This window comes from Myotis nattereri (assembly GCF_964212035.1).
Source record: "Myotis nattereri genome assembly, chromosome: 2".
Taxonomy (NCBI): domain Eukaryota; kingdom Metazoa; phylum Chordata; class Mammalia; order Chiroptera; family Vespertilionidae; genus Myotis; species Myotis nattereri.
This window is the reverse complement of record NC_138076.1, coordinates 203980948-204006186: the sequence shown is the minus strand read 5'-3', so window position 1 is coordinate 204006186 and position 25239 is coordinate 203980948. Positions and strand designations below refer to the sequence as shown.

Genomic DNA, 25239 nt, shown 5'->3' with positions numbered 1-25239 from the left:
TCCCTCCTCCCTCCTCCCCCCTCCCCCGCCGGCCTCCTTCCTCGCCGCCCGCCGCCCGCCCGCTCTCTCGGCCGCTCCGACGCCCGCCGCGCCGCGTGCCGCTCGCCCAGCCCCGGGGGAGCCGCGCAAGTTTCCCGGCGCCGCGCGTCCCGCTCGCTCGCCTCGCCGCCCGCGGCCCCGCCGCCGCCGCCGCCGCGCTCGCCATGCCCTCGGCCAAACAAAGGGGCTCCAAGGGCGGCCACGGCGCCGCGAGCCCCTCGGAGAAGGGCGCCCACCCGTCGGGCGGCGCGGATGACGTGGCCAAGAAGCCGCCGCCGGCGCCGCAGCAGCCGCCGCCGTCCGCGCCGCACCCGCAGCAGCACCCGCCGCCGCCGCAGAGCCAGGCGCACGGCAAGGGCCACCGCGGCGGCAAGTCCTCCGCCGCCGGCGCCGCCGCCGCCTCCTCCTCCGCCGCCGCCGCCTCGTCCTCGGCGTCCTGCTCGCGCCGGCTCGGCCGGGCGCTCAACTGGCTCTTCTACCTCGTCCTGGTGGCCGCGGCCGCCTTCTCGGGCTGGTGTGTCCACCACGTCCTGGAGGAGGTCCAGGAGGTCCGGCGCGGCCACCAGGACTTCTGCCGGCAGCGGGAGGAGCTCGGGCAGGGCTTGCAGGGCGTCGAGCAGAAGGTGGGTACCCCCGGCCCCCGCCCCCACAGCCGGACCCCCCTCGCCCTGTCCAGACCCGGGGCGGAGCCAGCCCCTCACCCGGCCCCCGGGCTCCCGGGCGGCCCCCTGACCCCCTTTGTTAATAGCTGCGGAGGAATCGCCCCGAGGGATGGACCGCCGCGAGGGTGGGCCCAGGCCTGTCACTGGACATGAGCGGTGACCTGTAAGGAAGCGGGCCGGCTCGGGGGAGCCCATTCTTTCTGGATCAGGAGCCGCCGAATGGGCAGAGCTGTCTGGAGAGGAGGTTGGAAGGGAAGCCAGCACATCCCTGGAAGCCTCTGGCAAGGCCGCAGGCACCTCAGCTCTCCCAGTGGGGGACACCTGAGCGGGTTTCTCATAGGTCCGGAGCCTGGGGAAGGAAGACCTAGGAGTCTTATCCACTTATACGAAGTTCAAATGAAAGACTGCGTATCCGTGGGCCCCGTTGTCCTTTATGGGACCCATTGCCCAGTGGGCCTTTGAAAGGCAAGGCCAAGCTAGTAGGTCATTATTGGGGAATAATACCGCCCAGGTGGTGTTTAGGGGGCTTAACTCACTTGTAATCTAATCCTTGGAGCAACCCTGGGAGGGAGGTGGGACTGGCAGTTTTTTGACTCCCATTTTTCAGACCAGTAAACTGAGGGTTAGAGCGATTAAGGGAGTCGATCAAGACCCCAGCTATCGAGTGGAAGGCTGCACGAGAATGACCAGTCCAGTGCCCGCTTCAGGGTCCACAGGGGCCTATTTCAGGTGTGTGGATGGACCCAAGTTTTAACACAGAGTTGCTTAGCCTTCCACCCTTCTGTGTGTTTTCCCACACCAAGTGCAAGAACCTCAAATCTCATTCCTCTTCCTCCTCCTCCGACCTCCACCAATGTCATTGCTCAATGGAAGTTGGTTGCCTGATTGAAATAAAAAATCCCGCCACCACTTACGAGGCTGACACTGCTGCCTCCTTTTCCCAGCATGCTGCCTGGCCTGCCGAGCTCCTCTCCACTTTTGTGGAGTATGCAGGACTGGGAATTTCCCCTCAAGACGGGCAGAGCAACTGGAATGAGTCAGCCTGCTCCGTGCTGCAGGCCAGGGGAGGTGACTTTTTTTGAATTAAGTAGGCAGTGCTGCTTTGCCTATCTGGAATGTGAAATCATTCCTAAAAAATAGAACTGCTGTTGGAGTATAATCATGAGGCTCCCATTTTCGTCCTTATCATCCACCCACTTACTAATCAATCATAATATTTATTGAAGTCTGATAGTCATATGGCTTCACGTAGGCCCCGCGGAGGATATGAAGCGGAAAAGAAACAAATCATTTGTGAAGTTGCACATAAGTAGGTTTGTATCAGGGGAAAGTGGGGAACTGTCCAGAAGAGAGAGGGTGTGGAGTTTGCCTAGGCCTGTATCCTGGTGGTCAGGGTAGGATCAGTGGAGGTCTAGTAACTGTTGAGAAAAGGCATGAAGAACACACAGGCAGGGGACAATCTTGGGCATATTTGAGGGACAGCAGGTGGCTACCCTGCTTATAATAGAGTAATGGGAAGCTGTGGGAGGGGTGATTGAAACTGAGGCCCAGATGGGGGAGGTCATGAATCTAGGTTGAAGAAATTGGGCTTTCTTCTCTTCACTTCCTCCCTGTCCCTCTTATTCCCTCTTTTCTGGTTCCTGCGCCTTCTCGTCACTGCTGTGTAGATTCCTTTCCTTTCTGGGGTTCAGTTTTCTCATCTACACAGCGAGAGGAGGGTCCCATCTAGATTTTTAAGAATCCACCCATCTGTAAAGTATTGAAATAGTGATCACTATTTAGTGACTTTTCTTTCTTTATATACTAACTAGAGGCCTGGTGCACGAATTCGTGCGCTGGTGGGGTCGCTCTGCCTGGCTGGCGATTGGGCTGATCGGGGCCAGTCAGCCGCAGGAGGGACCACAGGAGGCTGGCTGTGGGAGCGCACTGACCACCAGGGGGCAGCTCCTGCATTGAGCGTCTGCCCCCTGGTGGTCAGTGCATCATCATAGTAACCGGTCATAACGGTCGGGTCGCTTAGGCTTTTATATATATAGATTTAGGAGCATAATCAAGCTATTATTTAATGCATCATATTTATTTTGCACTCATCTCTTTAACAACAACCCCCAAGGGATAAGTACAGTTGACCCTGAACAACATGGGTTTGAACTGCACAGGTCCACTTATATGTGGATTTTTCAAGAGTACATACAGTACTGTATGATTTTCTTCATAACATTTTATTTTCTCTAGCTTAACTTATTGGAAGAATACAGTATATTATATATAGAATGCATGCAAAATACATGTTAATTGACTATGTTAATGATAAAGCTTCTGGTCAACAGGCTATTAGTAATTTGATTTTGGGGAGTCAAAAGGTATATGTGGATTTTTGACTGCAGGGGTGTTGGCACCACTAACTCCTACATTGCTCAAGGGTCAGCTGTACTGTGATCCCCTTTGCAGAAGAGAAAAGTGAGACACAAGTAACTTTGCATAGCTACACAGCTAGTAAATGGCAGGGCTAGGTTTCAAATCACGGTTGTCTCCCAGACACTTTTTTTAAAAAATATTTTTCTTATTGATTTCGGAGAGGAAGGGAGAGGGATAGAGATAGAAACATCAATGATGAGAGGGAATCATTGATTGGCTGCTCCCTGCATGCCTCCTACTGGGGATTGAGCCTGAAACCCAAGCATGTGCCCTTGATTGGAATCGAACCCAGTACCTTTCAGTCCACGGGCCGGCGTTCTATCCACTGAGCTAAACCAGCCTAGGGCTAGAACACTTTTTTTAAAAAAATACATTTTTATTGAATTCAGAGAGGAAGGGAGAGGGAGAGATAGAAACATCAGTGATGAGAAAGAATCATTGATCAGCTGCCTCCTGCACACCCCACACTGGGGATCAAGCCTTCAACCCAGGCATGTGCCCTGACCAGGGATAGAACCATGACCTCCTGGTTCATAGGTCGACACTCAAACCACTGAGCCACACTGGCTGGGTATCTCGCAACACTCTTAACCACTCATCTGCTCACTTTGTTATCTTTCCTATTCCTGGCCTGGTACGCAGTAGTGCTCAATTTATGCTTACTCCATTGACATGTAACTCAGAACAGGCCCAGAACAGTATTAGGATTTGCCACAGTGTGTGGTCCCTTTTGTGTGCAACTCTGGGTAGACAATAAGTTATTTTGGATTGAGTAGTGGGTCTTCTGACAACCTGAGTTTGAAACCATTTTATAACTCGATATGAGGCTTGGCTGGGGCTGAGGTTTGGATCTCGACAGGGACATATACATACAGTGTTATTATTTATAATTAGTATTCACTATTATTATTCATAGTATTATACCTACAGTGTTTTTCATAATTAGTATTCACATATTAACACCGGGCATTCTCTTAAGTGCTTCCCAGCCACCCTCTGAGGCAAGTGCCACTTATTAGTTCACAGAGGGGCCAGTTGAGCCTAGAGCGGTTGTTATGGTTCAGGGTCACACACAGATGCTGAGTGGTGGAGCTGAAGGTCCTGGGGTGCCCTGGCAGATCCAGGGCGGCCCAAAGTGGTGGAAGGAGTCAGCTTAGGCCTAGTGGGTGGGGGTGGTTTAATGAGACCACTTATTTGTAGAAGAGTGAGTTCTCTGGTTGTATTTCTTTGTTTTCCCATTTTGACCAGGAATCGGGGCTTCAGGGTTAGGCAGCATCTCCAGGCACTCGGTGCACTTGAACACACCTCTGCCCAAGCATATTGCATAGAGTTTAAGAGCTTGGGCTCTGAAGTCCCACCTTCAGGGATTTTGATCCTCAGCTCTACCCCTCTCCAGCTCCTCACTTGTAAAATGATCAATGGGAGCCACAAACTCATCTATATATATAAAAGCCTAAGCGACCATTGCAACAGAACATACAACTGAATAGGCTGTGTGGGGCAACCCGCCTGGCAGTGGGGTTAGTGAGGGGCGACCAAACGATCGAGCAGCAGGCTGCATGGGGAGACCCTGCTGGCAGGGGGGTTAGTGAGGGGCAACCAAACTATCGAGCAGCAGGCTATGTGGGATGACCAGGCTGACAGGCAGGTGAGTGGTTAGGAGCCAGCAGTCCAGGACTATGAGAGGGATGTCCGACTGCCGGTCTAGTCCCGATCCCTTGGGATCCTGGATTGGAGAGGGTGCAGGCTGGGCTGAGGGGATCCTCCCTTGTGCATGAATTTCGTGCACTGGGCCTCTAGTGAGATTATAATGAGGATGGAATGAGATGATGTCTCTGAAGTACTTTGCCTAATTATTGTATACAGTAAGCACTCTGCTGAAGAACAGTCACCACTATCCCCCTTCCCTAGGCTGTGAGCTACTTGAGGGCAGGGATTCTGTCTTAGCTGTTATTTTATCTTTGACGTCTTGTCCAGTACCCACCACTTAGTGGCAATCCACATATACTGGGGGAACAGATGCATCCATCACATATCCTATCTAATAAAAGAGAATCATGGTAATTGGCGTACGACCGCTACCCTTCCCATTGGCTAATCAGGGCAATATGCAAATTAACTGCCAGCCAAGATGGCGGCCGGCAGCCAGGCAGCTTGAAACTAACATGAGGCTTGCTTGCTTCAGTGACGGAGGACTGCAACATTCCCCGCCTGCTGCTGCAGGCCTCTGAGCTGCAACTCTAAGCAACTATGTAACAAATATAGAAGCTAAACAAAACCCCAGAAACCTGCTTTAGTCCGCTGGGCTTCAGCCAGCAGGATCGCAACATTGTAAGCAAAGGCCAGAAACCTACTTTCAGCAGCGGAGGCCTAAGAGCTGGAGCCAAGCCTCAAAGCTAAAGCTGGCCCAGAATAAAAAAAAGAAAAAAAGGAGCGGTTGGGAGCTTCAGTCACCCCCAGCCTGAAAACAGCCCTCAGCCCCTCACCCAGACTGGCCAGGCACCCCAGTGGGGACCCCCACCCTGAAGGGTGTGTGACCAGCTGCAAACAGCCATCATCTCCTCACCCAGGCGGGCCAGGCACCCCAGTGGGGACCCCCATCCTGAAGGGTGTGTGACCAGCTGCAAACAGCCATCATCCCCTCACCCAGGCTGGCCAGGCATCCCAGTGGGGACCCCCACCCTGATCCAGGACACCCTTCAGGGCAAACCAGCCGGCACCCACCCGTGCACCAGGCCTCTACCCTATAATAGTAAAAGGGTAATATGCCTCCCAGCACTGGGATCAGCGGAGCCGTGAGGCCTCCTGGCACCGGGATCAGCGTGACAGGGGGCAGCACCCAAACCCCCTGATCCCCCTGCGGCTCTGTGTGTGACAGGGGGCGGGGCCACAACCCCCTGATGGGCCCTGCTCTGTGCGTGACAGGGGGCAGTGCCCCAACCCCCTGATTGGCCCTGCTCTATGTGTGACAGGGTACAAAGCCCCAACCCCCTGATTGGCCCTGCTCTGTGCGTGACAGGGTGGCACCACAACCTCCCCATCGACCCTGCCTTGAGTGTGACGGGACGGTGCCCCAACCCCCCAATCGCCCCTACCCTGAGCGTGACTGAGGGTGGCATCGCAACCTCCCGATCGCCCCGCTCTGTCTATGGCAGGCGATGGCGCCCCAACTCCCCAATTGGCCCTGCTTTGAGCCCGACTAGGGGCTGTACCTAGGGATTGGGCCTGCCCTCTGCCACCCAGGAGCAGGCCTAAGCCAGCAGGTCGTTATCTCCCGAGGGGTCCCAGACTGCGAGAGGGCACAGGCCGGGCTGAGGGGCCCCCCTCTCCACCCCCGCTCCCCCCGAGTGCACAAATTTTTGCGCACGGGGCCTCTAGTCTATCTATACTAATAAAAGAGAAACATGGTAATTGGCGTACGACCGCTACCCTTTTCATTCGCTAATCAGCGAGATATGCAAATTAACTGTCAGCCAAGATGGTGGCCGGCAGCCAGGCAGCTTGAAACTAACATGAGGCTTGCTTGCTTCAGTGACGGAGGAAACCAACGTTCCCCGCCTGCGTCTGCAGGCCTCCGAGTGGGCAGTTTAAGAAACATTGTAACAAATACTGCTGGACTTCAGCCAGCAGATTCGCAACATTGTATGCAAAGGCCAGAAACCTACTCTCAGCCAAGCCTCAAGCTAAAGCTGGCCCAGAATAAAAAAGAAAAAAAGGAGCAGTTGGGAACTTCAGTCACTCCCATCCTGAAAACAGCCCTCAGCCCCTCACCCAGACTGGCCAGGCACCCCAGTGGGGACCCCTACCCTGAAGGGTGTGTGACCAGCTGCCAACAGCCATCATTCCCTCACCCAGGCTGGCCAGGCACCCCCGTGGGGACCCCCACCCTGATCCAGGACACCCTTCAGGGCAAACCAGCCGGCCCCACCCATGCACCAGGCCTCTATGCTATATAGTAAAAGGGTAATATGCCTCCCGGCACCGGGATCAGCGTGACAGGGGGCAGCGCCCAAACCCCCTGATCGCCCTGCGGCTCTGTGTGTGACAGGGGGCGGGACCACAACCTCCCTATCCATCCTGCTCTGTTTGTGACAGGGGAAGGCGCCCCAACCCCCTGAGCAGCCCTGCTCTGTGCCTGATAGGGGGGAGCTCCCCCCCCCCCCCCGCCACGGGCCCTGCTCTGTGTGTGATGGGTAGAGCCATAACCTCCCCATCGGCCCTGCCCTGAGTGTGAGAGTGGCGGCGCCCCAACCCCCTGATCGGCCCTGCTCTGTGGGTGATAGAGGGCGGTGCCCCAACCCCCTGATGGGGCCTGCTCTGTGTGTGACAGGGGGCGGTGCCCCAACTCCCCTATCGCCCCTACTCTGTGCGTGATAGGGGGCAGTGCCCCAACCCCCTGATTGGCCCTGCTCTGTGCATTACGGGGTGGCGCCACAACCTCCCCATCGACCCTGCCTTGAGTGTGACGGGGCGGTGTCCCAACCCCCCAATCGGCCATACCCTGAGCGTGACTGAGGGTGGCATCACAACCTCCTGATCCGCCCTGCTCTGTGCATGACGGGGCGGCGCCTCAACTCCCCAATCTGCCCTGCTCTGAGCCCGACCAGGGGCTGCACCTAGGGATTGGGCCTGCCCTCTGCCACCCGGGAGCAGGCCTAAGCCAGCAGGTCGTTATCTCCCAAGGGGTCCCACACTGCAAGAGGGCACAGGCTGGGCTGAGGGCCCCCCCCTCCCCCCCCCCCCCGAGTGCACAAATTTTTGTGCACTGGGCCTCTAGTCTATATATATATAAAAGGCTAATACGCTAAGTGTCCGTCTGGGCAATGATGTCACATAGCAACGCCAGGCTTCCTCTCCCTAGCAATGACTTAGCCTCCTTGCAAATTCTTCAGCCCGGGAACACAACTTACTTTATAGCCAGGTGGAAACATTTCACGCTTTAACCAATTGTCTGTGAAGCCCTTACCCACACCTCATCTCATTTGATCCTCACAGGAGTCCTGGAGTAGGTAGATAGGAGACTCGGTGGAATCCTATTTTCTTTTCATTAGCTGGAAAACGGAGATTTAGGAAATTTAGAAACTTGACCCAACTGAAAAGAAATAAGAAATGGTAGACCTTGAAAATGACTTCAGGTTTTCTCACTGTGCAGAATATAGTCAAACACTGCAGCAGTTAACTATTTTACCCTTTTTCTCCCTGCGTGATCTACAATAATAATCTGTTTCATGTTGATATTTACTGCTGTGTTGCTGACAGTTACCTGAAAGAGAAGTTGGGGTGCTTCATTGGGCTGGAAAAAGTTTAGCTACATCAGAAAGCAGGTCTAATTAAGCAAGTTTATTCTATGTCTATAAAAGGCTAAGTTGCATGCACAATACATATAAAGCTCTCGCTGGCGCCAATCGCACGCATGTTGTTTCCATCTGTCATTGTCGATTGTGAATTTGGTTGACACTTCTATTATAGAGAAAGGGCAAATAGTGATATTAAAATATTTCTTCAAATTAATTCCTTTTAATATGCATGAATTCATGCACCCTGCCACTAGTTAATTATAATAAGGGGTTTGCATGTAAAAATGAACAACCAACAGCATCAGTAGGGCAGCACTTTCTATGTTCTTTCCATAATGTTAAGGGTTGGTTTGTTTGGTTTCATTCATAACTTCTGATCGAGTCCCCTTCCCAGACACTTGTAAAGAGCCAGCCCAGGGTGACATTCAGGGATCAGAGAGGAAATGGACCAGCTTGGTCCTCATTAGATTTTGCTCTGTTAATTCATTTATTCTTTGATTCATTCAGAAAACATTGGCGAACACCTGCATGTTGCAGGTACTGCTCTCACACCTCTATTCTGAGTGCTATGCTTAGAACAGGCAAGTACTGTGATTACATAACCTAGTTTTAGAGGTGAGTTCTCTCCACTGTCCTTAATGATTCAGGTTATATTTGGTTGGGCAGGAAAATTGTCTAATATCCTAGAGTCCCTGAGAACCTTAGTCTAATTTATCTTAAAATCACAGACTGGTGGAAGCCGGAAGGGACTTGAGAAACCTGTTTGCTAATAGACAAGGAGCTTGGGACTTGGGAAGCGAGTGTGACTTATTTGTGCCCACAGAGCTTGTGATTGGTGGGGCTGGAACTAGAGCCCAGGTGTCCTGTTCCCATTCCTGTAGTGTTTTCCCTTTGGCATTGGGCTAAGGATGGTCTAGGAATCTCCAGGCTTCTGGGCTGCTTCAGAAGAAAGATTAAACAATAATGAAGATGCCACTTACCAATTGTTGGTCATTCACTATGTGTTAGGAACAATTGAAGCACTTTACATAGATTAACTCACAAGACAATCCTGAATCAGGTGCTATTTTTTTTTCTTTCTTTTTTTTTTTTTTAATATATTTCTTTATTGATTTCAGAGAGGAAGGGAGAAGGAGAGAGAGATAGAAACATCAATGATGAGAGAGAATCATTGATTGGCTGCTTCCTGCACAACCCCTACTGGGGATTGAGCCCGCAACCCAGGCATGTGCCCTGACTGGAAATCGAACCTGGGACCCTTGAGTCTGCAGGCTGATGCTCTATCCACTGAGCCAAGCCAGCCAGGGCCAGGTGCTATTTTTGTTTCCATGGTGTCCTGGTGTCCTGACCCCAGGTTAATTGCCCACAAGCACACAGGAAGTGTAAAAGTTGGGCTATGAACATAGGCAATCTGGTTCTAGAGCCCACACTATTTCATTTTTTAACCTTTTATCACAGGAATGTTGAAGCATAAACAAAAGAAGAGATCAATATAATGAATCCCAATTTCAGTAATTATCATTTTTTTCTATTGTTTCATTCCATCGCCACCCCTTCTCCACTCAGCTCGATGCTGAAGCACTCTACTCCACTGCCCTGTTGGGTGCCCACCTGGTTTCTGTTAGTTCCCAGTTTTGGAAAATGGCCCAGGTCTTCTGAATGGTTACAGCCTGCGCAGAGAAGCTGGCCTGCCCTTACCCAGAAGATTCACTGCACAAGTGGGTGCAGAGCTTCAGAAAATGTTGCCAGTTGGTTCTAGGCCCTCTGAAGGGCCTGTGTTGCCCTGACAGACCTGTGGATAGTGAACTAGGAACTAATTATAAAATTAACCCCTGACTGACACAACCAAAGTATTTTTAGAATTTATTTCTAACATTTAAGAGTTTCTTTCCTCTTTTTTTCCCTTGTTTCTTTCGACAAAACATAGTCTATTATTATACCTAACAAAGTTAACAAATATTCTTTATTATCTTCTAATACCCAGTTCATAATGAGATTTCCCTGATTCTCTAAAAAATGTCTCTTTTACAGTTGGTTGGTTTGAATCAGGATCCATTTATGTCCGCACATTACATTTGATTGATAAATCTTAAATTTCTTTTCACCTGTAATAGTCTCCTGTCTTTCTCCCTTTTAAAATGCCATTTAAAATGCCTCTTACTTGTTGAAGATCCTGGTTATTTGTCCTGTGGAATTTTCCTCTTTGTGGATTTGGCTGATTGCTTCCTTCTGGCATATTTCTCACTAGTATGTTTTTTTGTGAATTGGTGACTAACCAATTTTTTGTGACTAACCAATTCACAAAAAATTAGAGACTTGATAGATTCAGGTTCTTTTTCCTGTTGTGTGTGTGTAAGAAAGCATTCTATGTGGCCCCATGTACCACATTCGGATAAAGCCCGGGCCATTAATCATCATCTGTCAGCCTCTCAGTACATTCAGCCAGCTCCCTGGGGTAGTTCCGAGGTCAGACCTTGTTTAGGGTGGAATTTATTTAAAATGAATGTGTAATGGCAAACAGGATCATAATGTGTTCACTAAGCCAGAGAATGCTAAAGGATCATCGGGTCCACCCCTCCCATGTTGCAGGTAAGGACGATGACTTGTGCAGGGCCACACAGCTAAAAGTGGTGACAGAGGCCCGGGCCCTTGTCTCTTGCCTCCCAGCCCAGTGTCTCCCACGTGCCTCAGCTTTTTTTCTCTGAAAATTTGTGAGACTCTTTCTCTTGCAAAAGCTAGAAACTCTGGCTCAAAGAGCAGTGGGTGGGGAGAGATTCCTTCAGGTATAGCTGCATCCGGGAATTCAGATTGTATCTTCAGACCTTGATCTTGTTATCTTGTTTCTCACTTCTGCTTCCCTCTGTGCTGGCTTGATTCTTAGACCCGCATTCTTCCTGTGCTAGTCTGCGTAGCTCAGCTCCAGGCTTTCTCATTCTGTAGCTAGCAATCAGGTATAGAAAGTGGCTTTCTTTCTGAGTAGGTTTAAAAGAAGTTCTGGAATTGACTTGTTGGCCTGCTTTAGGCCATATGCCCATCCCTGTGGCTCCAATTTGGGGGCAAGGTGGATGGAGAGTGCTGATTGGCTAAGCCTGTGTTATAAACCATCCCCGGAGCACTTGGGGGGGTGGCCCTTAGATTGGTCCCCCAAACCACATGGATTGTATGTGGAAGGATGGTTCTCCAAAGGAAAATTGTGGTGCCATTCTAGAGGAGGAGGGACTTGGAAGCTGGGCAGACAAAAAGAAATGAGCAGTGTTGCATAACACTCATCGGCTCTTCTTAGCAGTTAACATCTGGACTTTGGTTACAGGTGCAGTCTCTGCAAGCCACGTTGGGGACTTTTGAGTCCTTCTTGAGAACCTTCCAACATAAGCAAGAGCTCGCGGAGAAAGTCATGAAGCAAGGGGAGAGCGAGATCAACCGGATCAGCGAAGTCCTGCAAAAGCTCCAGAACGAGATTCTCAAGGACCTCTCGGACGGCATCCACGTGGTGAAGGATGCCCGGGAGCGGGACTTCACGTCGCTCGAGAACACGGTGGAGGAGAGGCTGACGGAGCTCACCAAGTCCATCAACGACAACATCGCCATCTTCACGGAGGTCCAGAAGAGGAGCCAGAAGGAGATCAACGACGTGAAGGCGAAGGTTGCCGCTCTGGAACACTCCGAGGGGGACAAGCAGGAGCTGAAAGCCTTGAAGGAAGTCGTGAAGGGCATACAGACCTCTCTGAAGTCCAAAGACAAGGACCTGGAGGCCCTGAGAAGCACCCTTCAGACCATGGAGTCGGATGTCTACACCGAGGTCAAGGAGCTGGTGAGCCTCAAACAGGAGCAGCAGAAGTTCAAGGAGGCGGCCGATTCGGAGCACCTGACCTTGCAGGCCCTCACGGAGAAGGTCCTCCAGTCGGAGGAGGCCACCTCCCGCCTCCCCGAGGAGGTCAGGAGACTCTCGGAGGAGCTGCGCCAGCTGAAGGCCCAGTCCCTCGAGCCGGAAGAAGATGGGGTCTTCAAAAACTCCGACGCCCTAGACGCGCTCCAGAGGAAGAGCCAGGGCTTGGACGCCCGGCTGCAGACCGTGGAAGACGGGGTCCAGGCCGTGCAGATGGCCTCCGCGCGGCAGAGCGAGAGCCTGGAGTCCCTGCTGGCCAAGAGCGAGGAGTGCGAGCAGCGCCTGGCCGCCCTGCAGCAGCGCCTGGACGGCCTGGACTCCTCGGAGGAGGCGGACAAGGGCGGCCTGGCCAGCACCGTGAGGAGCCTGGGGGAGGCCCAGCTCTCGCTCTACAGCGATGTGGAGGAGCTGAAGAGAAGCGTGGGCGAGCTCCCCAGCGCCGTGGACACGCTCCAGAAGGTTCAGGAGCAAGTGCACACGCTGCTGGGTCAGGGCCAAGCCCAGGCGGCCCGCTTGCCGCCGGAGGACTTCCTGGACAGGCTGTCTTCTCTGGACCACCTCAAATCCTCCGTCAGCCAGGTGGAGGCCGACTTGAAGATGCTCAGGACTGCCGTGGACAGCTTGGTGGCCTACTCAGTGAAAATCGAAACCAACGAGAACAACCTGGAGTCGGCCAAGGGCCTGCTCGATGACCTGAGGAATGACCTGGACAGGTTGTTTGTGCAAGTCGAAAAAATTCATGAAAAAGTCTAAATGAATTGTGTGTGCAGGGCGCGGTGGAAAGTTCAATTTCTCATGACCAAAAAAAAAAAAAAAAAAAAAAGGTGTTATTTTCTCCCGTGCGCCCCTCCCCCTCACGTTCTTGTCCCCTCTTAAAGAGCAGGGGACACCACCTGGGACACCACAGCATTTTGTATTTCTGTGCCCGGTTAATTTATTTACAGTCGTCACCACACAACACTGGTTTCTCAAGTGTTCAGCTTCTGCTTGGTTTTCTGGAGGCCCAGCGGCCGGCAGGCGGAGGTGTCGGCCAGCAGGGATGTCTCTGGTGTCAGAGCCTGGGGATGGTTTCCCTGAGGATGAACAGAAGCAGATTAACGCTAGCCTCCAAAAAGCCTGCCTGGCGGGCAGATTTGAAGCGAAGAAAGTGGGGGAAGGGGCATTTTTCTCTCTGATTGTCTTTAAGGAAAATTCATTTTACTTTTTTTATACTTCTGGAAGAAGTAAGTGTTCAGGAGGTGTCACTCACTCTCTGTCTTCCACTTTAAACTGGTTATAGAATTCATAAATGTCAGCTCCGAATCGGGACGGGGAGAGCCCCTCGCTTTTCCGCCGAGAAGCAGCAGCTGCGGACTGTGGCCTCCCGTGGTGAGGGTGTCTTTTTCCTCTCCCTTTCCTCTCCCGGGTCCTCTCCTGATCTCAGAGGTAACTATGCAAAGAATCCAGACGGTTCTGAATGTGAAGGCACAACACCCCACAGAGTCCCCTGTGGCCGACCTGTGCCAGCCACCCCTTGGTAGGGTCCCCCAAAATGCATAGATTTATAATCCCTGCAAGGGGAGTCCTTGGATTCTTGCAGGAAATGTGTGATGGGGGCTGTCTCCCTGGAGAGTGGAGGCCACGTCTTTTTATTTTTCCCCCCGTGTCCGGGAAGAGGTCCGCTGGCCCCTTCCGTCAGCGAGGAGCGTGTGCATTTGCTGTAGTTGTTGGCTGTTTCCCTCCCGTTCGGGCTGTACTGTTCTTTAATGGCTGTCTTGCCTTTCAAAAAAGAGGAAAAAAGAAAGAAAAGAAAACGATAAAAAAAGGTTTGTTTAGTTTACTGTGAAATGAACTGTATGGCTTATTTACAGTATTTTTAATTCTTAATAAACACTTGAGCTTTGTTACTTTCCCTGAGTGGTTGCTTTCAGAGAATTTAGTAATTAGGATGTCTTTTACGAATGTGCAGCATTGAGGATTAGAAAGGTAAGTTTTCAGTTTTCAGACTTTTTTTTTTAAATTCTGAAATCAGGATGGCCTCACTCTTAGGCCTGGAACTTTCGATTGACATGGCTCTTGTTAGCTATTTGAATCTTCTGGAAGCTTTAAAAATGCCCGGGCCTGCCCTCAGGCATTTGGGATGAAGAGGTTATAAAGAGGGCTGGCAGTAGGATTTTAAAGGCACCCCAGCTGGTTCTAATGTGCAGCCAGGTTTGAGAACCAGGGTCTCAGACCATTTGGCAACCTCCGGCCCCAGTACAAACCTGGGCATGTTGCCATTACTTCCCAGGTTGCCTCTACCTCCTACCTAATACAGGGGTGTATTGAGTACCTGGGTGCCAGCATTGTGCTAAGCACTCCATAGGCCTCTGTTCCTGCTAATATTTCCTGGAGGTAGGCATTATCGTTTTCCACTTAACAGAGGGCAGCAGGCTGAGAAGCAACATGCAAGATCATTAGCTAGGACAGTGATGGCGAACCTATGACGTGTGTAGGAGGTGACGTGAACTTTTTTTTTGGTTGATTTTTCTTTGTTAGATGGCATTTATATAAAATATCAAAAACATAAGTCTTTGTTTTACTATGGTTGCAAATATCAAAAAATTTCTGTGTATGACATGGCACCAGAGTTAAGTTAGGGTTTTTCAAAATGCTGACATGCCGAGCTCAAAAGGTTCGCCATCACTGAGCTAGGAAATGGCAGGGCCAAGATTTGAACCTAGTCCCTCTAAACCAGCGGTTCTCAACCTGTAGGTCGCCAACCTGTGGGTTGTGACCCCTTTGGGGGTTGAACAACTCTCACAGGGGTCGACTAAGACCATCGGAAAACACATATATAATTACATATTGTTTTTGTGATTAGTCACTATGCTTTAATTATATTCAATTTGTAACAATGAAAATACATCCTGCATATCACATATTTACATTACGATTCATAACAGTAGCAAAATTACAGTTATGAAGTAGCAATGAAAATAATTTTATGGTTGGGGGTCACCACAACATGAACAGTATTAAAGGGTCATGGCATTAGGAAGGTTGAGAACCACTGGTCTAAACCATGACAACATCCTTCACCTAACAACACCAGTGCAGGGCCACACTGACCTGTGTGCACCTGCTGTGCCGGCTCAGAGCCCGAGGCAGCAGAAGCTCCTCCCCCTCCCCACCCCCCATCCCCTACCCCAGGGAGTGGAGGTGGGCCAGGACCTGAGTGCATATGTAGCTTCATGCCCTCATCTCTGAGCTCCCTGTCAATCATTCTAGGTGCCAGAGGCATCATCTCTAAGGCCCCACACCTCTGAGCATGATGTTCCCAAAGCAGTTTGCAAATCAGGACCAGCCCTTTATAGGTGTTAGAAGTCATTTGCATTTTTATTTTAAAGTCTAAGAGTTGATAAGTATATGCTATAATAACTAGTTTTGCCCTCATTTGGGGAGGGGATGAACAACATAAACTCCTATGCTCCCGAGAAAGTTAAATTGGGTTCTTCCTCAGGTTGGTTGGTTGCATGGGGCACATTCTTGCTCTTCCATCATGTCTATAATCCTAGACTTTAGTAGTTTAATAGATCCCTATTTAATATAGTAGAAAATATCTACAAGGGTCAGAGAAATGAACAAGTGATGAAAATAAAAGGAATGTATTACGAATTTACATATTCCTGATGGTAGGGCAATTGGCGCTCCCTCTTATCCCAAATAGTAATCACAATTCAGTCTCGTTCATGTGTCTGCTCATTCAACAAACATTTATTGAGCCCATAGCCAGATGTTTGCTAAGCATCGATTGGATGCAAGATGTGTGTGACAAGATCCTTGTCCTCCAAGGGCCTACATTCCAGTGGGGATGATAGTAGTTGTCATATGGAATTTCAGGTGCCATAGCCAGGTACAATAGGGCACAGAGGAGGTTGGGGGTGGTTAGAACAGGTTGCAAAGGGCTGAGGGATGTCCCTTGGAATGCCTCCATGAGAGGGGAACCTTCAGGAAACACTGTTACCCTGTTGTGTGTGTGTGTGTGAATCCTCACCCGAGGATATTTTTCCATTGATTTTTAGAGAGAGGGAAAGAGAGGAATATTGATGTGAGAGAAACACATCGATCGATTGGTTGCCTCTTACATGAGCCCTGACCAGGGCCCAGGCAGGGGAGGAGCCTGCAACCAAGGTACATGCCCTTGACCAGAATCAAACCCGGGACCCTTCAGTCTGCAGTCCGATGCTCTATCCACTGAGCCAAACCGACTAGGGCTGCCCTGCTTTTTGAACAGAGAATGTGCACAAACAATTGGAGATGTTGATTAAATTGCAGGTGATCCAGCACCAGGATCAGAGGCTGCAGTGAAATGTCCCAGGTGAGATTACCAGCACACTTGTGAGAAGACAGCTCTACCACTGCCCCTGTTAGAATGGAGATGATGGTGAGGAGGAGGAGGAGGATGGGGGTGATGACACCTCACAGGGTGGTTGTGAGGTTTGAATGAGGTCATGGGTGGAGAGGGTTTAGCTTAGCACAACATCTGGCATGGAGTCAAGAGCTCCAGGGCTTGCCCATGTGCAGCCATACCAGAGGTAAACGTATTTCCATCTTACGTGCTGCTTGGTAAAGAGCTGTATCCCCGAGCCACCTGAGCACCTCCCTTGGGACCTCTAGACCTCCTCACAGCCCAGCAACTGACAGGTTAACACCCAGGCACAGCGGGGGCCTCCAGGACCCTGCACAGCCCATGGCCAGCATTGATTCTAATGCATGGGCACCCATGCTTCACCAGTGGTTACATACTTTGCAATCACCCTATGTCTTCCTCAAAGCATGACTGAGATACAGATCTGTTTTTCTAGTAACATCTGGCCACACACCACCAGACCTCTCACAGGTTCCAAACTAATGGCAGCATTTCCCCCCAGAGTAAGTGAAACCACTGCCCCCTTCACTCCTTGAGCCAGAAGCTCAGGAGTCACCCCCTCTCTCTGCCTCTCCGTTTTCCTGCCTCTCTACCCCCCCCCCCCCGGGGGAAGCCTTGACACAGCCACCCCATCCTGCATCTCCCAGCCTTCTCTCCATTGACATGGTCCAGCTGGGAGGAGACCAGCAATAAATATGATCTAAACCAGGGATGGCGAACCTATGACACGCGTGTCAGAGGTGACACACAAACTCATTTTTTGGGTTGGTTTTTCTTTGTTAAATGGCATTTAAATATCTAAAATAAATATCAAAAATATAAGTCTTTGTTTTACTATGGTTGCAAATATCAAAAAATTTCTATATGTGACACGGCACCAGAGTTAAGTTAGGGTTTTTCAAAATGCTGACACGCCGAGCTCAAAAGGTTCGCCATCACTGATCTAAACGTACAAATTACAGTATCTGTTTTGAGGTACAGGTACATTCCCTTGTCTCTACCTTGTCTCCCATTCAGAGGAGATCTGCCTGTGTCCCCCATTAAATCCTTCAGTGTCCCGCTTTGGCTTCAGCGGGAAACCCCAGCTCCACGGTGGGCTGAGCAGGAATTTGCTGACTGCTCTCTCCCTGCCACCCTGCCTCATCTTCATGGACTCTGCTCGTAACTGCACTGACCAGACGAACCATCCCTCATGCACCTCTCGCTCCACCACCAGGTGCCTTTTGCACATTCTTCTTCCTCCCACTCCAAGTGCTCGGTGCTCCCGTACGGGAACCACAGGCTGGATGGGGCACTGTTCCTGTGGTGCTGGCTGCCCACTGGGTGGGGCACCCCATGGATGACAGGGCTGTGTCTTTGTCTCTCTCTCCACAGAGATCACACTGTGCTTGACCTACATGGGTAATGAGAGAAATAACTAACATTTATTGAGCACTTACTATGTGCCAGCCACTGTTCCAAGGGTTTTGCAAGGATTAACTCATTCAAAATGGCACAACAGTGAAGATACTATTATTATTATTTCCATTTTTACAGATGGAGAAAATGAGGCACAGAGAGGTTAAATAGCTCATTCCAAGTGTTTACCAGGCACAGATAAGGGTGTGGTAGAGCCACATTTAGAACCCAGTTTTCTCAGTTAAAAACCTGTGGTCAGAATGACTCTAGAACTGGCTTCTTTTCTTCACTTAAAATCACCTCGCACTTTTGGGATTACTTTTTATTGAAGTACTAGAGGCCTGATGCACGAAATTCGTGCAAGGGGCTTGGCCCTCGCACCCACCAGCGGCTATCCTTGACCCTTGCAGCCGCGGCAGCATGCCTGGGCCCTCAGACATCCGGAAGGATGTCCGGAAGGTCGTTGGGCTGTCCGGTCTAATTAGCATATTACGCTTTTATTATTATAGATAACTTCTGTGCTTTAAGACCCATGCACCTCAAGTACACAGCTGATGAATCTCTACACATGCTTCACCATGGACTAACCATCAGCTCAAGACACAGCTATCCCAGCCCTCTAGGACAGGCTAGGGCAGTGGTCGGCAAACTGCGGCTCACGAGCCACATGCGGCTCTTTGGCCCCTTCAGTGTGGCTCTTCCACAAAATACCAACTTCTGCGCATGGGCTACGAAGTTTCAATCGCACTGTACATGTGCGCCCGCACGTGGAATTTTGTGGAAGAGCCACACTCAAGGGGCCAAAGAGCCGCATGTGGCTCGCGAGCCGCAGTTTGCCGACCACTGCTCTAGGAGCTTTCCATAGCCCACAGCCAGTAGCCCCCATGGTCACCACTCTTCTGACCACTCTCACCATAGACCACTTTTGCCCATTTCTGAATTTCAAATACATGAGATCATACCCTGTGAGACCTGGTAGTCCTTTAAGAAAAACAACAGCTTTCCTGGGATACAATTCATATACCATAACATCCACCGTATGAAAATGTATAACCGTTCTTAGTATATTCCCAGGAGGCTGGACACATTTCTATCTCGATCAGTCTTGCCCCTGTCACCTAGAACACACATGCAGCGCCCAGGCGTCTGAGTACCTGCAGATGTGTGAACGGGCCGATGCATGCCTGGGTCTCCATCTTGCTGAGAGCAGGCGAGAGGTGTGGTGGGAGCATTCTTGTCCTGCCTCTGGGGCTGGGCCCACAGTGAGAGGAGGTGAAAAAGCGCAGAGGTGGAGAGATGGCTGCCCCTCCCCCTCCTCTTGCTGTGCTTGGTCAGGGAGTTGGTTCCACAGCAGCTGTTTATCATGAACAGGGACTGAGCTGCACCCGCTTGGGGAGTAGAGATGAGAGAGGGGGTTTCCGCTCCTTGGAGAGTCCCAGCTGAACAGGACACAGGACACTGTAATCATGGTATAGGGGTGCACACAGCAGGGAGTGATGAGGTCCGGTTTGCCTTCCCAGTGTTGCCTTCCCAGTATCTAGTCCTTCCTAATGTGGTAACAACTTGTTTATTTTTCTTTTAAGAACCACCCATTCGCCCGACGGACGTGGCTCAGTGGTTGAGCGTCAACCTATGAACCAGGAGGTCACGGTTGGATTCCTGGTCAGGGCACATGCCCGGGTTGCAGGCTTGATCCCCAATAAGAGGGCATGTAGGAGGCAGCCAATGGAGGATTCTCTCACATCATTGACGTTTCTATCTTTCTCTCCCCATCTCCCTTCCTCTCTGAAATCAATAGAAATATATATATGTATATATATGAGAAAAAAGAACCAGCTCTTCATCACACTCAATCCATTTGGCTCTGATGAGACTGACTGGGATGAGCACATGACTCAGGTTTGGCCAATGGGAAACTCCCTTCTCCTGGTCTGACTTGTTTAAGATGAAGACATGTCCCAATCTGGTCCATTGACTGCTGCTGGACTTTCCAGAAAGCGGTGCCCTCTGTCCACTGAGGCTGCCAAGTTGACAAGACATAAGCCCAGAACCTCTAGGGGCCATTATGGAGAATGAAGCCACCAGCATAGAAGAAAGCAGAACCAAGAGATGGCATGAGACAGGCTCCTAATGACACAGGATGAGCACCTGGATCCAGCTGTGCCTGAAGCTCCAGAGGCCACGCTCTTCCACACACCATCTCACAGCCCTGTCCACCTTCTAGACGTACACAAGGTGACGGGACACCATGTAAAGAATGGGCATCGCAGCACTGCTTATGACTAAAAAAATTGGAAACGCCTAAAGAGTCTGGCAACCTGACCAATAACTGCATTGCCATTTGTTCATACAATGGACCGTAAAACACAAGTAAAAATGAGTAAGTCGGAACCACGCTGGGTATCAGTGCAGAGGAATCTCTCCACTGAAATGCTGAGTGAAAAGACACAAGTTGCTGAAGGGAATAGTAAGAAAACTTGCATGCAAAATGGAGAAACCACGCAGAATAATACTATCTATTGTAGTGAAAGTATCAATAAACGCGTAGGAGACAGAATATCCAAATTCAGGTTGTTTGATTTCTCTGGGGGCTACTTGTGCATTTGTGCTATTATTCTTAATACTTTTTTTCTCCTCTCAACATTTATTCAAACAGAAAAATTGTAAGACTTGTCCTGTGAGCACTCATATCTCTGTTACTTAGCACAATGGACAGATTGCTGTATTTACTTACCACATACATATCCATTTCCCCACATCCTGGGTACCTTTTGGTATGTTGGAACCATTTTGTAATTAAAAACTTTTTTAAAAAGGGGGAAGAAACAACATAGGGGAAAACTCACACTTTTATTATTTAAAATAGCGTAGGTCAGAAAACAAATGGGCCCTAACCGGTTTGGCTCAGTGGATAGAGCGTCAGCCTGCGGACTCAAGGGTCCCAGGTTCGATTCCAGTCAAGGGCATGTACCTTGGTTGCGGGCACATCCCCAGTAGGGAGTGTGCAGGAGGCAGCTGATCGATGTTTCTCTCTCATTGATGTTTCTAACTCTCTATCCCTCTCCCTGCCTCTCTGTAAAAAATGAAAAAATAAAATATATATATTTTTTTTAAAAGAAGACAAATGGCCTCCATATACTTCATGAAGTGCTATATTTAAACATGACTAATTAGTTTTCATAATAATAGCTGAATAGCCATGTGGTCGGCCTGAGAGAGCTGAGGCTGAGAAGGGTCTGCCGTCTAACTCCCTTATTTTACAGATGGGGAGACTGGGTCTCAGGGAGAGGAAGTTGCTCCTCCAAGCTGGGACACTAACTGTGAAGGAGATGGAATCTTGTTCCTGCTTCTCTCCCCCACTATTTGTTTTGGCTGCACCCCAGGCCTAAGCAAAGATCCCAAATGCCCACAAGGCAGCAAAGGATCAGGGCAGCTGGGTTCCTGCAGGGAGGGAACTGCATTCTGGGTGGGAAGGGCGTGGCGCCTTGGCCCAACTGAGCATGTTGGTTATGAACACACACAAGCAATGCCTGTTGGGCAACGGGCTGTGAGGAAACCTCGGCCTATCTGTGTTTAAATACTGGGTAATGTTCTGTTGAAATGCCTGTTACTAATTGGGTGTAGCTGCCTGGTGTTAAGATGCCCACTGTCCTATGGAGTCTCTCTTAGAAACTCAGGACCATAGCTTTTCTTTTTCATTCACTGGTATGGTTGGTCCTTGTTTGCTCTCCAGGGGGGCGGGGCCGGGGGGGGGGGGCGGGGAAGATGCGGGGAGTAGAGTGTCCCCAGCTGGAGTTGTAAGGACAGCAGGTAGGTGGAAAAGGATCTGGGATCAGGGAGCTGGGCCTGGTGCTGGTCTGCTTGCCTGTGTTGCCTTGGATAATTCTTCTCTCTCAGCCTCTCCTCCCATCTGTAAAGTGAGGTGGTGGATAAAGTGGTCTCCAAGTTCTCTGCCAGTTCCAACTTTCTTTGACTTTATCATCTACATCAGTGGTTCTCAACCTTCTGGCCCTTTAAATATAGTTCCTCATGTTGTGACCCAACCATAAAATTATTTTCGTTGCTACTTCATCACTGTAATGTTGCTACTGTTACGAATCATAATGTAAATATCTGATATGCAGGATGGTCTTAGGCGACCCCTGTGAAAGGGTCATGAGACCACCAAAGGGATCGAGACCCATCGACTGAGAACTGCTGCTCTAGATTATAAAAGCCCAGTGGCTGGAACACCGGAACGACCAAACGACTGGTCACCAGGAGGTGCATGGAGCACCTCTCGGTCCCTCCCCCAGGCCTGCCAGCCACTCACAGCTGTGGGGTGGGGATCGCGGCTCACCTGGCCTGGCAGGACTCTCGGCTCTTGCCGCTCGCGTGGCGAGGTGGGGCTCATGGCTCCCGTGGCATGGAGGGGTTTGCAACTCGCGCAGGACGGTGGCTCGCAGCGGCGAGCTACTTGCGCATGGTGGGCCTGGGGTCCAGTCGGTGTGGCAGGTCTGGGTCTCGTGTGATTTCGCGTGCTGGGCCTCTAGTCATATATAATTTTTTGGGAGTTTCCTGTGGGCAGCAGGAGGCCTGAAGGAAAAATGTTGAGAGAGTTGGCAAATCCCTGGAGGCAGGTGGGCAAATCCCTGAGGGCAGGTGGGCAAATCTCTTGGGTGGACAGGGGCGGGGGGGGGGAGGGGAGGGGGGGAAGGGGAGGCGAGGGAGGGGCAGGGATGGCTTCTGTCTTTACCAAGGCTAGATTCCTAGCTTGCATCAGAGGCTGGTAGGCAGTGGCTGCTCAAATATTTTCTTTCTTGTTGGGGTGGGGCCAGTAATTCATTACACTTGTTATTGGGCATAGTTGCCAGGCTGGGATGACATCTTGTACAACTTTATCTGAAGTCTGTTTTTTCCCTGAAGATGCCTGGAATCACCAGTAGCAAATCTAGAGTAGCTCAACCGTTTGAACTTTCCGCTGGGGAGTAGCCCTCCATCAGTAGGACTGGCGGCTTTAGGAACCAGAGATGACGCTTGAAGTGAGAATTTAGTGCCATCTAGTGTCTAAAGTGGGGATTACAGGATTAATTCCCTTTTTAAAAAAACTATTGTTTTAGAAGAGGAGTACACCCAGTTGCACCATTAAAATACACTAAGACAATCACTATTTAAAAGGCCCATGAGTGCATTTTTATGTGACATGAACACTTTGTAATATGTATACTCTCCTCCTAATTCATTTCTTCTGAAAACGTATAATGATTCATTAAGGGTTTTACCAATAGGACTCTTTTGTTAGTGGACGCTTAGGAGTCCCAAAGGTCTTTCTCCTTCCCATGTCCAGCTAGTTCAGAAAGGCAGGCACTGACCCCTGGAGCAGCTAACGTTGCATGCTTAGACATTAACGTAAAGAGTAGCAGCCCCCCCATAACTGAGTATCTATGTTTTATGTCATGTGTCAAGTTGAACACATTTTTAAAAAATATATATTTTTATTGATTTCAAAGAGGAAGGGAGGGGGAGAGAGAGATAGAAACATCAATGATGAGAGTGAATCATTGATTGGCTGCCTTCTGTACACCCACAACCCAGGCATGTGCCCTTGACTGGACTCGAACTTGGGACCCTTCAGTCCACAGGCCAACGCTCTATCCACTGAGCCAAACCAGCTAGGGTTGAACACAATTTTTATCTCACTTAATCCTGATGATTATCCTAGGGAGTAAGAACAGCTGGGCTGTCTCTGATTTGCTGATCAGTCACTGCAGTTAAGAAAGTTCCTATAATTTGTCCTGGGATCACACAGTAAGTGGTAAGACCACGATTCAGACTCACGTGTGTCTGTCTCTAACGACTGTTCTCTGCCCACTAAAAAAAAACAAACAAAAAACAATCACACTCCCTATTCCATAGCCATAACATTGGCATGCCATGATGTCCAAGGATACAACTCTATATACATCTATTGTGTACATAATACTACTATCTATATATATAAAAGCCTAAGTGACCAGCTGACTGGCCAGTAGCTATGATGCACACTGACCACCAGGGGGCAGACGCTCAACGCAGGAACTGCACTGCGGTCACTTGGCAGTGGCGGTTCTCGGGTGATGCACCTGGAACCAGAGAGGAGTGAGCCTAATTTTGGGGTGTCACCCAAGAACCACCCTCTTGCAATCCGGAACCCCTCGGGGGATGTTGGAGAGCTGGTTTTGGCCCAATCCCTGCAGGTCAGGCTGAGGGACCTCACCGGTGCACAGATCCGTGCACTAGGCCTCTAGTTTTGTATATAATGGTTAAGAAATAGCATTCTGAAGCCAGACTATTTGCATTCAAATCCCAGCCATACCACTTTCTGTCTGACACAGGGAAAACTACTGAAGTTCTCCGTGCCCGTTTCCTGTGATGAGTGGGGTTGATGCTAATGATAACACCTACTTCAGAGGGTTGTGTGAAGCTTAAAAGAGAGATGACATCTGAGGTACTTAGAACAGTGCCATCCCACAGTAAGGTACTCAGTACATATTACTTAAAAATTGACTGAAAGGCAGAGAATTGAAAACGTGAGGCTTGCCCAGCTGATGTGGTTCAGTGGTTGAGTGTTGATCTATGAACCAGGAGGTTACGGTTCGATTCCAGATCAGGGCACATTCCCTGGTTTCAGGCTCTATACCCAGTAGGGGGCATGCAAGAGGCAGTGGGTCAACGATTCTCTCTCATCGTTGATGTTTCTATCCCTCTCTTCCTCTCCCTCTCTCTGAAATCAATACAAAACATCTACAAAGTTAAAAAAGATTAAGAAAACGTGAGGCTTGTGAGATGAGGCCGTTTATGGCTGGCCAGCACTAGATGGAGAAGTGCAAGAGAGAGGGAGTGAGATTTGCAAAGAGAGACTCGGTCTAGAGCAGTGGTTCTCAACCTCGGCTGCACATTAGAATCACCTGGGAATCTTTTTAAAATCCTGATGTCTGGGCCTCATCCTCCGGAAATTCTGTTTCTTTGTTATGGGGTGGGGCTACAACATTAGTAACAAAGAAACAGAATTTCCGGAGGCTGAGGCCCAGACATCAGGATTTTAAAAAGATTCCCAGGTGATTCTAATGTGCAGCCGAGGTTGAGAACCACTGCTCTAGAAGCCTCACTCTCTGTTGCCACTCTGCAGAG

General features: G+C 50.1%; 1 protein-coding gene across 2 annotated transcripts; it reads left to right on the top strand.

Moving 5' to 3' along the window:
• Positions 1-203: 203 nt before the first annotated feature.
• Positions 204-14189, top strand: CKAP4 (cytoskeleton associated protein 4; the record flags this gene model as incomplete). 2 transcript variants are annotated; one of them, XM_081083279.1, is made up of 3 exons in its annotated part: positions 204-521; positions 606-662; positions 11727-14189. In XM_081083279.1, 3 exons carry the CDS (start codon positions 204-206, stop codon positions 13053-13055), a joined length of 1704 nt encoding a protein of 567 aa, XP_080939405.1. In that variant the 3' UTR covers positions 13056-14189. The 2 variants fall into 2 exon arrangements, with proteins under 2 accessions (XP_080939405.1, XP_080939404.1); XM_081083278.1 differs by having other exon boundaries at positions 204-662.
• Positions 14190-25239: the final 11050 nt, after the last annotated feature.